At 38.4% G+C, this 16662-nt stretch overlaps 1 protein-coding gene across 3 annotated transcripts in view; it reads left to right on the top strand.

The window, feature by feature from the left end:
- Positions 1-16662, top strand: part of DOCK1 (dedicator of cytokinesis 1) — a 414443-nt gene that overhangs the window by 90437 nt on the left and 307344 nt on the right. For all 3 annotated transcript variants that reach the window (XM_087964320.1, XM_087964319.1, XM_087964318.1), the window contains exons 15-16: positions 246-344; positions 4223-4295. In XM_087964320.1, coding sequence (XP_087820446.1) covers positions 246-344; positions 4223-4295 — 172 coding nt within the window. The remainder of the gene's footprint in view (positions 1-245; positions 345-4222; positions 4296-16662) is intronic.

The following is a 16662-nucleotide window of genomic DNA, read 5'->3' as shown; positions in this document are numbered from 1 at the left end:
GGTAATGAAATGTCTGTAAGAAAACAAGCAAGCTCAGAGAACACCAAGGACCTCTCAAATATTCATATTGTTGTTACATGTTTTGAAGATTTCACTTGCCTGTATTACAATAAAATTATTTTTTATGCTATTATATTTGAATTGAAAAGTTCGTTTTTATTCTGATTGTTTCTTAAATATAGTACTAGCATTTGCTTATACCTGCAACTGCAACATTGATTTCTGCTTTGTTTCCTTGTTTTAAGAATGTGATTTTTCCTGGGGCCGGAGATGAAGCTCTTTCAGAATATAAATCTGTTATATATTACCAAGTAAAGCAACCCCGCTGGTTTGAAACGATAAAGGTATGCTTGGCACTAAATTTTATTTTTAAAAGAAATTGATAAGAGAAATATAGAACCTCTTGGTATCCATGCCAGAGTAATCTTTCTGTGTTGCTAAGGTCTAGTATAGATGAAGTCCTTGACTGATCAAATTCTCCCTGACCCAGAAAGACAGATAGTTGTCATTTTTGGAATGTCACTGTGACCAGTATGCAAGACTCTTTGATCATATCCATCATAACTTAGCTTTCAGAATTAGTTCAATACATTGTAGTGTAGATGTGCCGAGCATTGTCTGATTCAATTATGTTGGATGAGTTTCAGTTGCTGAAATCAAAGTATGTTGAAAAGATACTTGGTCAGCCTTGACCAAACATTTTCATCTTTGACTCTTGACATTTTTAGTTTGCTATATTTAATGCAGAGAAACCTAATCTAAATCTAAAGACAAAACAACTGTTGCTGCTTTTGTTGCTCACAAGTCCAGAAATATTTGGATACAACTGATTGTTTTGAACCATTCAGCCCAGTTGCAAGTCTTATTTTGAAAGTGAAATTGTCTGTTTTTCTAGTGTGATTATTTGCTCTGAGAGAAGATGCAACCATGTTGAGTCACTTAGACCTCTTCTCCACCACCAAGGCTAAGAACAGCATACACTTGTAACTATATTCCATGCATCTGATAGGATGGGCTGAGATCCACAAACCTTCTGCGTCAATTCTTTTGCTAGTCTCTTAGGATGCCATAAGATTATTAATTTTAGATCTCTCCGGAGCTTTCAGCATCTTCCACTTATAATGGTCTGTCCTACATAGGCTGTTTTCGTTGCAATGTGGAGACATTATATACCACACTGAATTCTTCCCCTACTTGGTTGTCTATTTTAGAAAGTGATTTAGAAAGGTTATTATTGCGTTACCGACTAGTTTGGAAGCATTACTGCTCCAGACAGGAAGGCAGTGCAGAGAGTGGTGAGAATGGCAGAAAATATTGGCAGTTGGTTCTCTTCTATCCAAGACATAGCGTATAAGCCTTGCTTGAGCAGAGTCCACAGGATTGTCTGGGATGCGACACATCCTCTTCACGACTTGTTTTCCTTGTTACTTTCTGGGAGGCTTTGTGGTATCCAAAGCAGAACATCCAGATTCAGCCACAGTTTTGTTCCCTGCAATATCAACCTTGTGAACTCTCAGGCTTCCTCTTTTCACTATGTATTCAAGATGGACAGTGATTAATATCTATATGTATTTATATGTTAGGGTGTAGATATGTATGTTTTTGTAGCATATCTATATGTGTGTTATGTGGATGTACTCTTTTGAGAGAAGGCAACAGAATTTCATTTTTAATGTGTGCCAGAGTGAAAAAGTGACAATAAAGGTTATCTTATTATTTTGCTCTGTGGTAATCATGAGATGGGATTCCAAATATGAAATACCTCTGATTAAAAAAAAAAAATCTAGAGGAAGCCACTGGAAAGTTTATCAATGGATTTGGGATGAGGTATCACCAAAATTCACAAGACATCCGCCTTTAGCTTTCTTTTAACCCTCCTTATTTAACACAGCAAGGCGGTCAGTTACCTCAAGCAGTGCCTTTTTTCGGTCGTGAAAGACATGTGGATTAATAAAGTGAGATTGAATCCAGATATGTCTATATTTACCTCTCCAGTTTTGTGGTGATTGTTTCATTTCACAACAGGTTGTTCTTTTCCTAAAAGGGTTTGTTGAATAGCTTGGAATACACCTGTTTTCAACGAAGTTCAGAAGATTTGTGTTTTGCAGCAGTTACTTACATCTGGTATCTTCTTCTTTGGACTATTGCAGGGATCAGGGGATTCTTTTGAAATTGGTTCAGAAACTTCAGATAGATCAGAATAGGGTGGTTAGGCTACTGACAGAATAGTTGATATGAGCATATCATGTCAGTGTTTTGCTGTTTTCTGGTGTGAATCTGTTCTAGATGCAATTTGGAGAGAATAGTGCTCAAGGCAGGCTGTCTGAAAGAGGCATTACCTGCCACATTTACTATTGGATGATAGGATTTGTACTTGAAGTGCTTCTCTAGATACTCCTGCTAAATGAGAAATAATGAATAGCTTTCAGAAAAAGACCTTTTCTGGTAGTAAGGTCCTGCCTATGCAATACTTTCCCTATAGAGGGAAGATTGTTGTGGTATATTCTGCATCATAATAAAGACATTTTTATTTTGCCAAATTGAGGAATTACTTTGATGATCTATAGTTAAGGTATTTTGAAGATACTATTACTACTGCTACACCTGTGTAGTTGCCATTTCCTTTGTATGGTTTAATATAATGTATTGCTAAAAGCAATATAATGCTTTTATATTGGCTTACCTTTCAGTAAGACTTTTAATGGATTGTATAGAGAATTTCTGTTAGAGGATATAAATATCCATAATTGTTAAAATATTAAGAATAACATTGCAGCAATAGTTCTCTGTTGTGAATTTTTTGGGAGATTAATATGATATGAAATAGGAAGTGATCAAGATAGTTTATTGAAAGGTTAACAGAACATTTAAAAGGCTGAACAATGACAGAAAAACCATAATTGGAAGATCTGATGTTTCTTGATAACAATAAGATTAAACATCTGGATCATAAATGAAAGCAGACTTTAACAGAATAAACATGATGCGGTAACATTAATCTTTGTAAGGAAGATTAACAATCTTCTGCTATCTGAGAAAAACACCAACACCAGCCTGCCTTTTAGCTGTTCTAAATTTTTGCTGTCAATAGTACAATTTCACTTTCCTCTGTTACTAGTGAATCTAATAGAGAAGGACATTTATTTCATATTTCTGAATTGTAATTTTAGGTATGAGTAATTATTATTGGGCTACAGTAACACAAGAAGGTTGAACAAAAAATATTTTTACCATGTGCTGTATAAAAAAGATACTCAGAAGGTTCACTTCATGGGCAAACTATTAAGTCTCAGTCTTCTCTTCTCCAGGTCTGGACTAGGAATAGTTAAACAAGGAACAAGAACGGAAGTGCTCTGATTAAGAGTATTATTAGAAGAAATGTACTTAATGTTACATATACATAGACATAATTTAGGTGGCAAAACACTTTCAATGTATGGGGGCTAGAAGCCTGCATTTTTTTCTGAAGCAGGGGTCCCTACTTTGATCATTGTAATTCCTTTCAGTGTGCAAACTCTCACATTAGTTCAGTAAAGGTCTACTGAATGACATACTAACATACTGAATTACTGAGGAGTTCTTGGCAGCTTAATTCCAGCCTAAATGAAAAGTCAGTCTGGGTTATAGAACAAAAAGAAATTATTTAGTGTTTTATTCTGTACTGCTGGGATATCCAATTTTCTGAAAAATACTGATTTTGTTTTGAGTACTTAGCTGTTGAACCTCTGGAGAAATAAGTTTTCTTATCAAAGAAGTTTTCCAACTAGTTCTATGGTTTCAAATGCTTCAGTAAATGTTGTTTAAAACAACATACTTTTGAAAATATGGTTTTGCTGCTGTTATATCACCTTTATAACTTCAAATCTGGAGAAAGGAGAAGTGGGTTACAATTAATCAGGAAGGGAAGTTCCTGTGATAATATTCATTTGCTGGTTCATTTAAGCTTAAATACTATTAAATACTGTGAGTGTAGAATTGACTGCTACTTTTCTGGATCAGATAACAGGTTTTTAGACTAGTATGTTTTTGTGTATATGTGTGTGTGTACAAACACAGACACATATAATAGCTGTCTATTTTATTGATTGATTGATCAAATTTAAATACTACCCATCTCACTCTCAGAGCAACTCTGGGTGATAAACAATTAAAAAAACCATGTAAAATATTATGTGTCAATAAAAGGATGAATATCTGTAACTTTATCTTTTGTTTTGTGAAGGTTGCAATCCCCATTGAAGACGTAAACCGCAGTCACCTAAGGTTTACATTCCGGCACAGATCATCACAGGATTGTGAGTAATTCACATCACACACATTGTTATTTTTTTTAAAGCTACTTTAAAGGAGAGATTTCTTTCTAATTTGAACTCCTGTTCTTTTGGCCCCTTGTCTTGATGCCTTTTCCTATGCCTTTTCTTCTTTACACTTCTTTAGGTAAAGCCAATTAATAATATTGGGTATATGCTTCTTAGAGGCTGGTATTTGGGTATTTACAACATTTTATAGAGAAAATAAATTAACTTGCTTATACTGTTAATGGGTTGCTTGATTTTCATTAGTCATGAAGTTTGTGGGAAAGCTTGTTAGCATTTTACTTACAAGCCAAGTATTGATTTCACTTGTTAATGTTGCTGTTTAAAGTTGCTACATTTTTGTAAGATAAACTGGTATTTAGCTTGTTTCATGTTTATTATCAATGCAGTTAATATCACCTTACTAGTTTGTAATAAGAATATGGCTGATCTAACTAATGTTACTGAATCCATTAAAAACATAGTTTCAATTTTTATTGTAATATTGGCAGAAAATCAAAGTTTTAATTGTGCAATCTTCAGTGTTTATATTTAAAACTTGTAACATTTGACATCTTCATCATGTTTAGTGCTTATGTAATTAAAAAGCTGCTTTTGTTGTAAAATTAATCATTGAATGAAAGAATAATTTTAACAGAAAATTTAACAATTTCACTAATGAAAACAAGACACAGTAATTTACTGATGCATTTATGACCATTAACTACAAATTGTTTCAGTAGGAAGCATTTGCATTAAGTTGCAGCAGATAGGGGGTGGCCAGAGTGATTAGATTTTATTTAGATTATTATAATCCTCACACTGTAAGGTTTAGGACTGCTACTACAGTGCTTTCTCATACATCTTTTAAATTGCTGCTGGGTTGATCCGGGTTGCCCTTCAAATTCTCCTTCCTATTTTTGTTTGCACTGCAATTTATCTGCCTTGTCATGCCTCTGTTAGAATCCAACTCAAGGGAGAGCAGGAACAGCTGACAGGAAGTGGGAGTGTGACTCCGGAGGTTGTGGAGAAACTGGGGACCTGGCACAGGCCAGCTGGGCATTCAGAGGAAGACCCAGGCCCATCCCCTCTTCATCCTAGGGCACGCAGGCAGGAGCGGAGAAGGGAGAAATGTGAATGGTGTGGTCTACGGGGGAGGAAAGGGGCTTCATGGGCTGCAGCTGTGAGGACTGTTTAAAAGGACAAACTGCGCATAGGCCAGTGCTGGAAGCAAAGCATGAAAATATTTTTAGTCTGTCCATTCTTATCTGAGTTCTGGCATCCTTTTCAATGTGTGCATTTTGATATCTATGGATGTCTTCAAGCACTTATCCTGCCTGGTCTCCTTAATTGCTTCAGTGTGGTTTGTGTTGTTTTTTTCTATTTATATAATTTATATGTATTTTGAGTTTGAATGGAAGTTCTTCCTTTTCGCAACTGTTTGTGGGGAGTTTTTTTTTCCAGTCAGTGATATTTGGACCTTTGAAACCAAGTTAAAGGAATTAAAGGGACTTCATCTGTTTTTTTTTTTTGACTTTGTTGCTTTTGTATCCCACCCTGGGTCATCACATGCCTTCTGGAAAAAGCTGAAGAGCTTTCCTGGAATTTTTTTTCTGGCTCTGGCACCATGTGTTTTAATTGTTTTTACAATTTGTTGTTGTATAGTGTTACTTAATGAGCCACTGAGAGTCCTGCAGTTGTGTTGGGATGTTAGTTTAATGAATTAATAAGATTTAATCCTGCTTTACATAAATGTTAAAATATTCTGGTAATGGAAATCAAACTTCATAGCAGAAGTTTATCTTTTGTTCGGCTAAAGTAAAAGTACAGGTCCTATTCAATGTACAGAGGATTGAGGTTTAAGGGGGGGGGGGGAGGTGATACTGATTCCAGAGACACACACCATGGTTGAAGGTTAGAAGGTGGGAAGAAGGAAGGTTGGAAATAGAGAAATTATATATGAAAACACTATAGGTAGTCCTTGCTTAACAACCCCTTGTTCAGTGACTCTTTGGGGTTATGACAGTGCTGAGTGAATAGTACTTACATTCACTTCTTGAATTTACAGCCATTGCAGTACCCTGACAGTCAGAAGATCAAAATTTGGGCATTGGGCAACCTATCCACATTTATGACTACAGGGTGCACTTCAATTCCTCCACTTATCTCCCCCTATCTCTGCCCTTTTGGCTGCTGTGTACTCTGCTGCCCTTGCCACCTTTAATTTCACTACATTTGTCATTGTGTGCTGTGTTGTCTCCTTTGCACTTACCCTTGCAAAGGACCAGCCTGGGTGTGTCTTGTCAGGTGGGAGGAAGAAGAGGATGAAGGTCATTTGGGGCACAGGCACTGAGCACTTGCTTCTACCCTGGCAGCAGCTACCCTTGACCCAACTGTGCTTGCATGGTGCTACAGAAGTTGCTTGTGCACCCTCCTGCCCTGGCAGCAGCCGTCCCCAGCCCAGCTGTGCTATTGCTGCGTGGTTGCTGTCAGGTGGACATCTAGCAGGCTTCTTATGAGCTACCCAGGAGTTGTGTCTTCCTGTTGGTTTCCCTATTTACTTTGCTTATAGGATGCTGGCAGGAAGTTAGGAAGAGATCTTTGCTTAATGACTAGCTTAATGACTTGCTTAACAATGGCAATGGATAATGTTAAGATTGTAATCACTAAGCAGTGCAGTCACATGATGTCATACTTTATGACTACACAGCTTAGTAATGGAAATCCCAGCCCTAATTACCATTGATAACTGAGGACTTATCTGAAGGCATATACCGTATATACTCGAGTATAAGCCGAGTTTTTCAGCCCATTTTTTGTGCTGAACCCCCCCCCCCCTCAGCTTATACTCGAGTCAGATTCCCCTCTGAAAAAAAAATGGTGTGGAGCTCCGGAGCTGGGCAGGCGCTTCCTGCTTCCGTGTTTCCTTTGCAACTTTTAAGCATGGGGGTAATCGGAAGCAGAAAAGTTCTTGCATGAGGATATATTTTTTCTTTTTTAACTGTTTTTAGGGGGGAAAGACCCACCGTCATGTGAGAATGCTCAGACATGAAATCTATCCACCCGAAAATAAGTGTGTGTGTGGGGGGATTTTAACAGAGGAAGATGTGGGGAGAAGGCAAAAGCGACGGAAGATCCTTCAGGGGAAACTGAGGGGAGACTCACCCTTGGTCCAGATGAGCCCCTTCCCGCCCCTAAGGAAGCAGAGGCAGCCAGCAAGGGCAGGCAAGCCCCACTTCACGGACTCCGTCCGTCCTCGCTCCCACCCACCCACCCACCCACCCAAAGCCACGAAGTCCCCCAATCGCGCAGGCCAGAATCGCCCTCCCCTCAGGGGGCAGCAACGGCGCCCAGTTTTCCCGAGACAAGAAGCTCCCGTGCAATGAAAGCGCCCTGGCTCTAGGCTAGCGGGCTCAAAAACAACGCGAGCCGAGGTCGCCGGCTCCGCTCGGCTTCTCCAACATCCGGCGCCGCCCTGTTCTATGTGCCGGGCCCGGCAAGTCCGAGCAGCCAGCTGGCTGCCTCTGCTTCCTTAGGGGCGGGGAAGGGGCTCATCTGGACCAAGGGTGAGTCTCCCCCTCAGTTTCCCCTGAAGGATCTTCCGTCGCTTTTGCCTTCTCCCTACATCTCTGCTCAGGTGTCCGGCTGGGGCTGTCGGGAGTTGCTGCCGCGGTGCGGCTCGGTCCCGCGTTGCCTTGGGAAGGGTGGGGCAAAACCAGGAGCCACTGAGCCTGAGCCTCCGGTGCCGCTGCTGCCGTTGCAAAGCGCTGCCGGGGCTCTTCCTTTTTGCCTTTCCCTTCCCGGCGACGGGACTGGGGCCGTGCCAGCGGTGGCGACTCCTGACTCAGGGGGCTCCGAGGGAGGGAAGAGAGTGACTCCTGCCTCCCGCTGTCATCATCATCTTCTTCTTTTGGGTTAGTGAATCAATTAAACCTTTCATGATAATGAGATCGTTTCCCAAATTAATTATTTTTATTTTTGAAATTTACCAGTAGCTGCTGCATTTCCCACCCTCGGCTTATACTCGAGTCAATAAGTTTTCCCAGTTTTTGTGGTAAAATTAGGTGCCTCGGCTTATATTCGGGTCGACTTATACTCGAGTATATACGGTAACTGCAATAGACAAGTTTGGAAAAAAAAAGTTGCATTCAGTCCTTTAGGGAGAAAGAAACTTGGGGTTGAATGCTACACATGTGTGTGCATGCGTGTGTGTGTTTGTGTGTGTGTGTGTGTGCTCATATACATATACACATACATACACACACAAAATAAGTGTATCACACACACAAATAAGTGTATACACACACATACAGTATGATTTCCTGTGAGTGTGCTATGTTCTGGAGAGAATTATTGCAAGCCTTTGAAGGCTGCCTTGACAAGACAGAAGAGGCTTGGAAATAATGGAGTGGAGTAGCAACTGCAGAAAGGTTTAGGCTTCTGTAAAATAGCTGTGGCCCTCCTAATCTGCATGCGAATAATAACAGTTTACTGTTTATTACCATTATGAATTGCATGCTCTTTAATTAACAAGATTGTGAGAGGGCAGCTTTTTCAATGTTATTTATTGTTTGATAAATAAGTAACATGTGATTTATTACCATAAAATTCTGTTACTTTAATATGAACATGAATAGTTCCTTAAGGGAAAGAATCATTGTTTTGAAACTGTTATTTCTGGTTGAATTATCAGGAAATTATACAGGATGTCAACACATTTGTTCATGTATGCATTCTGAAAGGATTTTTTCATGAGGAAATAAAAGTCCCTGGCTATTAATGTGGTAATTTATTATTTATCAAACTCTGATGCTAGAATAATTAATAGCAAGAATAGTACCTAAAAGGTACGTGAAATGCCATGCTCCTAACAAATCATATTTCGGAATGGGAATTGCTAACAATGAGTAAAGACTTTAGCTCATAGTCAGTTGCCAATAGGGCAAGTGGAGCCTGAACACTTCCTTTTCTTCACCCATCTTTTCTTACTCTTTTTGTCATTAACAAGTTTTTTGACTTAACTCAGTGCTCCGGCCAAGGCTTGTACTATAATGATCTTGTGAGTAGCTTGTGTGACTGTGCCTAAAGCGAGATGCCTTTGAGGCAAAAGTAAAGGACTATTAATATCTGTTTCTCAGTTTTCTGGGTAATTATACATGTGTGATGACTGTGGTGTAGCCTTTGCATGCTTGCAGCCTCTTAGAATTATAATCAGGGCCTGTTTAAGGTTATGTATAACTTTCAGTGGAAGGTGGATTTTGTGTATTTATTCAATGTGTGCAAATAAGCAGTAGAATTTTGACCCATGTTTGTATTTTGAAGCACAATATGTGGTCAGAAGTACATCCTGTTGATTTTAACAGCATTCATTTAATACTTTTACACATATGACTATATGTCAGAGGTGGTATTCAGCAGGCTCTGACCAGTTCTGGACAACTGGTAGCGGAAATTTTGAGTAGTTCAGAGAACCGGCAAATACCATCTCTGACTGGAGATTTTACAGTATCTTTACCCTGCCACGCCCACCAAGCCACGCCCACAGAACTGGTAGTAAAAAAATTTAAATCCCACCACTTTCAGGCTGATAACATTAAGCACAACTGAATTCAAGAAGAAGGTTAGAAATAAATATATCATGAGAATGAAGAAGATTTTAAAGTCCAAATTCAGTTGAGGAAATACCGTAAATGCAATTAACCCCTGGGATGTTCAATCTCTACTTACCAAGGAACATAGGTGGACCTGGAATGTTGCAAGTATGTCAGAAAGTTGAAGAAGAAAAAGGGCATTGGAAGAATGTCTGAAGGCCAGTGAAGAAGATAAACTGAAGCTAGAACATAATAAAGGCTTACTTAGCCTTATATATGGCAGGGCAAGGTATAACATGGCCAAGACATAAAAAAGCCAGAAGGCAAAGCAGATTACAAGACCTGGCAATGGCTAAGAGCAGGAAATTTGAAGAAAGAGACAAAGAGGGTAATTCTGGCTGCACAAGACCAAGCATTAAGAAGTGCATTTAAAGCCAGAATTGAGAAGACAGTAACAGACGTCCATCTCTGCAAAGAAGCAGAATAAACAGTGGACTATTTAGTTAGCTGTCCAAAGAATATTGCACAGACCACAAACAATAGCATAACAAAGTAGCACTAATGGTGCATGGGAATATGTGCAAGAAATACCATTTGCCTGCAAGCAAGAATTGATGGCACCACAAAGTAGACAAAGTAATGGAATATAAAGAAGCTAAAGTGCTCTGGGACTTTTGAATTGAAACAGAATAGTACCTGCCACATAATACTCCAGACTTAACAATTGCTGATAAGAAAGACACAAATGTATGTATAGTCAACATGGCAGTAGGTGGAGACATCAGAATAGAAGAAAAGGGGATGGAGAAAATCACAAAATACAATGACTTGAAATAGAAGTACAATGACTGTAGCAAAAGAAACAAAGAGAGTATTAGTAGTAACAAGTACCTTTGGTGCAATCCCAGAACATTTGGTACATCAATTGACTACTGTCGGAATTGACAAAATTACTTTCAGTTAATTGCAAAAGGCAGCTTTTTTTCTCTTTTCTCAGCCCTAGGAAGAAGGAACTGGTGACTCACTTCTGAAAAATACTGCAGGGGTGGGATGCTACCGGTTCAACCCGGTTCTATAGAACTGGTAACTGCGAAGGGCAGCTTACACCAAACCGGTTTGGTGTTTGGCCCACCCGCCTGCCCGGGCTCTAGGCTGTCCTTTATTCCCTGTTTTTCTCTCCTCAGCTCCTTTGAGGACAGCTGAGGTTGAAAAAAGCAGGAAACAAGAGGATTTTCAAATGTTGTGCACCCCCATGCAGCACTTGTCCAGGTGGCACAGCTGATGATTTCTTGCAAACGTTGCACACATGTGTGTTATGATTGTCCATAATTCGGAGAACTGGCAAATCGCTCCACTGGCTGGCCCCTCCTCTCCCCGCCCACTCGGTCCTTACTTGGCATGCAAGCCATCCAACTTGCCTGGTTTGGTAAGTTGCTATTTTTCCTTTTTTCCCCCTGACCATCAGCTGTTCTGCTCCGCCGGGAGATTTAAATTAGCTAGAAAGCAGGAAATCCTTGGATTTCTTGCTGTAGCTAATCTAAAAGCAGAGCCGAACCTTCCTTAGGACTGAAGCTTCTACTTTTCAGTGCAGACTCAGGTATCCAATTGCAGATAGAGAGATATCTAAGTGAATCTGTGATTCTGTGAGCAACTTAATCTACCTGCCTGCTTTGCCTGCTTTTGGGTAAAAGTTGCTCTTTTTTATAAAAAAAAATCAATATTTACATACATGGTGTGTTGTGAGTTAATTTTGTGAGCTCGCTTGCAAGCAAATTTTATGAGTTTGGTTGCAAGCAAATCTTATGAGTTTGCTTGCAAGCAAATCTTATGTGACAGACTCACATAATTGCAGAAAGATAGATCTCTAAGTGAACCTGTGATTCTGTGAGCAACTCAATCTGCCTGCCTGCTTTGCCTGATTTTGAGTAAAAGTTGTTCTTTTTTAATAAAAAATTCAATATTTACATAAATATTAATAATATTTACATACAAGCCATGCCCACCCAGTCACATGACCACCAAGCCAAGCACAGTCAGCAAACCACGCCCACCCAGTCACATAACCACCAAGCCACGCCCACAAATTAGGCCACACCTACAGAACCCGTTGTTAAAAAATTTGAATCCCACCCCTGAAATGTTGCCAAGAAAAGTGCAGGAAACAATATAATTTGAAAGCATAAATTTTCAAGCACATATGCGGCATACTATTATATTTTCTAGTTTCTATGCTTTAGGCAATACATATGTAAATATTTTTTTCATGTTGTTTTAACATGTATTTCCAATTTACTCATATACTTGTGGCACCCAAATTTGTACTTGATTTGAGAAAAACTGACCAAATTTTTTTCTTTCCACACAATGGCACATTAGAAATTAGAGGGAACGTTGCAATCAGAACCCCTTCTCCAGAGGCTCTACAATTTGAATAATTTAGATTGAACAAATAGTTTGCAGATCTAAAGATTTCCAGGAAGAAACCCACTCTTGCTAATTGCAGTGCTCTACTCTGTCTAATATGTAATATGGAAGTTTCTTTGAGAAATTTCAACTTTCGTTTTTCTGTAGGCCTATACGTCACAAAGAATAGATAGAAAGGCTGCAATAAAACAAGTCAGTTATTATTTTTACTTTTCATCTTGAGAAGAAGCCATCAACAAAATATAGAGGGATCAGTGAAAAAATAGAAAATAGAATAAAAGCATAGGCAAACATGAAATCTAACTTCCAGTGGGATCATTTTGTTTCCATGTAAATAAGAACATTTGGCAGATAACATGGAATCTAGAAAAGTGCTTGCAAACGATGGATTGATCCAAGGGCTTGGTCCGAGGGCTTCAGATAATTGTAAGTGCAACTCTATTGGCCAGACAGCATATGGGATGTAGTTTTTGCTTTAAGCCTGTTAATAGCAGAAGGTATATGTCTACCTCCCTTTGAGTGAAAAAAACCAAGATTATCTTGGCACCATTATTGCCTTTGGCAAAGAGGATTCTAGATTGTTCCTGCCAAATTCCAGAGGCTTGAAAAATTACTCCCAAGATATTTAAAAGTAGAAATTGTTCTATTTTATTCATTTCTATTTGTCATTGGAATTTATGGCACCTAGGTCTTCCCATAATTTTAGTTTGGAGTAATTAATACTAAGACCTTCCTTCTTGCAGAATTCTGCTACTGCCTTCAAACTTTTCCAACCTGTGTGAGGGAATTGCTGCATCGCTGGCATGCAAAGCATTACCAAGTATCTGTTCCTGTTCCATTTTCTTAAGTGGCACAAACCTTAAATTCTTTTTTTTTTGTAAAAGCCGTAACTGAATTTATATAAATATTAAACATTATAAATATTAGAGGAGCTAAATTGCATCCCTGTTCCATTCCACAACAGATTGGAATGACTGCAGTAACATAGCCAGCTTTGTTACACCTAACTCGTGCTATATTTCATCATATAGGTTGAATAAGTAAGGAGATATACTTTGTCTTGTTCCTTTGCCGAGACAGTCCCTCCTCCCCACCTTTCTTTTTTGTGCCATATTGTGTCCATATGGGCTTCATGACTTGAATAAAGATTTTGCATGAGGACAAGAGTTTCTGAGATTCTCATTTTTCTAAGCACATTCCACAGCGTGACATGATCAGTATAATAGTGGCCTTTCTGTATCTAGGAAGCACATTCTGATTTCTTTTTGCTATTCTTTTGCTTTCTCAATTACCCAGCATACCTCTGAAATAATACCTTGTTTTCCTCAGCTTTTTCTAAAAGCTGCTTGAATATCTGGTATTTCTTTTTCCAGGTAGGCTCTAATCTGCGTTGGATGGCCCTAAACCTTATTTTGCTAGCATGTGAAATTAAGGATTTTATATGATAAATTTTATTTGCTCAGTCTGCTCCTTTTTTAGATATTAGAATATAAACTGAAGTCTTCCAGTCTATTGTCCGCTGTGTCAGCCTCCAGTTTTGCAGCTTAGTGTGGCTAGAACATTTACTGATTCTTCTTTGGATGTTCACATCTTTGCTGTACAGAACTCCAGTATATTCTTTCCATCTTTGATCTTTGAATTAGTTACTATTTTTATATGCTATATATGTAGTTGTAATACTGCTTTTTATTTTTTCTACCATCTCTTGAAGCTTTTTGTTAAGTTCCTTCTTGAGATATTTATCTTTTTTTGTCTCTGGCTTCTCTTGGTAATTTTCACAGTTTGTTCTGACATCTGGTTTGATTTCTTCTTTTAAAAATATTTTTATTTGAAACCTTTTTTAAAAGAAATAAGTAAAAGATAAAGAAAGAATAAAAAGTACGAAAAAAGAAAAAAGAGAAAAATAAGAAAAAAATGAAAAGGAATATTTAAATAAATTACTTCTGATCTTGTTGTGGTCCGCCAGTGGCCGGCGGAGCTGGCAGCAGAGTCAGATAGTGGGGAGGACCATGGGCCAGTCCTGGAATCTGGGGAGGACTCGGACGAGGGATCTGTGTCTGACACAGAGATGGGGCCAGGACCGTCTGAGAGTTATGTGCTGACTCCGGAGCCTTCAGAATCTGACATCAGTGAGGCAGAGGAGCAGGGGGAGCCAATGCTGACAAAAGGCAAGCCTTCCCCAACCTCTTCAGTCCCCAATACTTTTCATTTGGCTCAATGGACTCATTTGGGTACCTGCTAGCTCACTATTTCTCACCTGGAAGTTTCCAATGAGCTTTCTTTGTTTCTTCATCTTTGGCAGTCTCTTTTCGTAATCATCCTTAACAAATTATTTACTCTGTTTGCACAGTTCCTCTGGTTCTGTATTAATGGGTTCCAGACTTTTAAGCAAATTTTATGTTCTCTTTGAAAAAAGTAAATATATATTGAGTATCATATTGTAGACAATGGTTGGCTTTCATCTTGTTCTTTAGCTTAATATGCAATTTGTGCTTGAACAGTCTGTGATCTTTTCCTTAGCTGCTCTTGGCCATGCCTTTGATGTTATAACTGAGCTCCTTCACTTCTTTTAAGCAATAATGAAGTCAATTTTATTTCTATATATTCTACCCAATGATGTCCATGTATACAGTCACCATTTTAGTTGTTTAGAATAGAATAGAATAGAATAGAATAGAATAGAATAGAATAGAATAGAATAGAATAGAATAGAATACTTTATTGGCCAAGTGTGATTGGACACACAAGGAATTTGTCTTGGTGTAAATACTCTCAGTATACATAAAGAAAAGGTTTGAAGAAAATGTTAGCTTTGAAGAATTAACTGAATTTTCAGAATTTGATGAACTTGCCTACTTAATTTCAATTCCTAAGTCATATAATCCCAAAACATTTTCTCCTTTACGATTTCCAACACATCGTGCATATTCTATCAATTTCAAAGTGAACTTGATTATCAAACCCATCAGATTCGTTTGTTTTTTTTCCGGATCAATGTTTCATCGTAGATCACTGATTCAACAATCACTAGATTGTTACACTGAGCAGTTGTCCATAAAGCCTATTTGATATTATTCAGTCGTTGACTTTACTATATTCAAGTATTGTTCTTGCTACATGACTATAAAAGTAATTCTTTTCTTTGTTATTCATGCCCTGAATAGTAAACAGTATGTCATCATCTGACCAAAAGGATCTAATTCTAGTCCAACAAATTCACTGGTACTGAAGATATCAATGTATAGTTGATTCCTTCATCTTTTACAGTGCTGAGCTTTTCTGTGTTAATGTTTCTTACTTTCCAACTTCCCACTGTAATTCTATCTGCAGGTTTGGATTTTCCCAAATACTTTAATGAAGCTATTTAATAAATGTCAGTAGCATTCTAAAAGATCCTTTGTACTTATTGGGTAGCAAGTTGACTGCAATTCAATCTGAGAGGCCCATCATCCAGCACTATATCTTCTATCATTGATTTTATATTTTTTATACATGTGGTTTTGTTGGTAAAAATATAGAAATGGTTTACTACTGCCTTTCCTCACAAAGTACGAATGGATGCTTTTGCTCTTTTCCCTAAACTGGTAACTTCTAGTATCTTGCCATATTGCTGCTGTCCAACATAAGTACCTGCGCACTTCACTAGCAGATGGGATAACTTGGGTGACTCAGATGAGAATAAATATTCCTGGAATCCATGTGCCATGCTCTTTGTTTATTCCTCCTGGGAATAGCAGTAGCAATTAGACTTATATACCACTTCATAGAGCTCTCCAGCCCTCTCTAAGCTGTTTACAGAGTCAGCATATTGCTCCCAACAATCCAGGTCCTCATTTTACTGACTTGGGAAGGATGGAAGGCTGAGTCAATCTTGAGCCGGTCAGGATTGAACTCCTGACAATGGGCAGAGTTAGCCTGCAATACCTCATTCTAATGACTGCACCACCATGGCTCTCCATGGAATACCCCCTGGTACAGCAGGACCTGAATATTGTTAGCTTTGGAACATTTTCCTCAATAAATAAATAAACAATATTTTGACTAATTTCCTTAAATGGGCTCTCTTTATCTAGTTATATGATTTGTGTGGAGAACAGATTACGTTTTAGATCATTTTATGCCAAAAGATTGAATATTCAAAAGAGTTCTCAAAGTTTTACATACCAATCTCCCTCCCTCCCTCTCTCTCGCTCTGTGTGTGTGTGTGTGTGTGTGGGTGGGTGGTGTGTTGGTTTATATGCATACACAAATACACACAATACAGAAAGTATTTGATGTATCTTTATGATTGACTTGCACCATAAACATTTTTTTTGTTTTTTCTCTTTCATTTCAGCTTACATTTCAAATGT

The sequence above is a fragment of the Notechis scutatus genome, chromosome 4 (genome assembly GCF_049901735.1).
Source record: "Notechis scutatus isolate UNSWTSFEM ecotype Mainland chromosome 4, rNotScu1.2, whole genome shotgun sequence".
Taxonomy (NCBI): domain Eukaryota; kingdom Metazoa; phylum Chordata; class Lepidosauria; order Squamata; family Elapidae; genus Notechis; species Notechis scutatus.
This window is presented reverse-complemented; position numbering and strand designations above follow the sequence as displayed.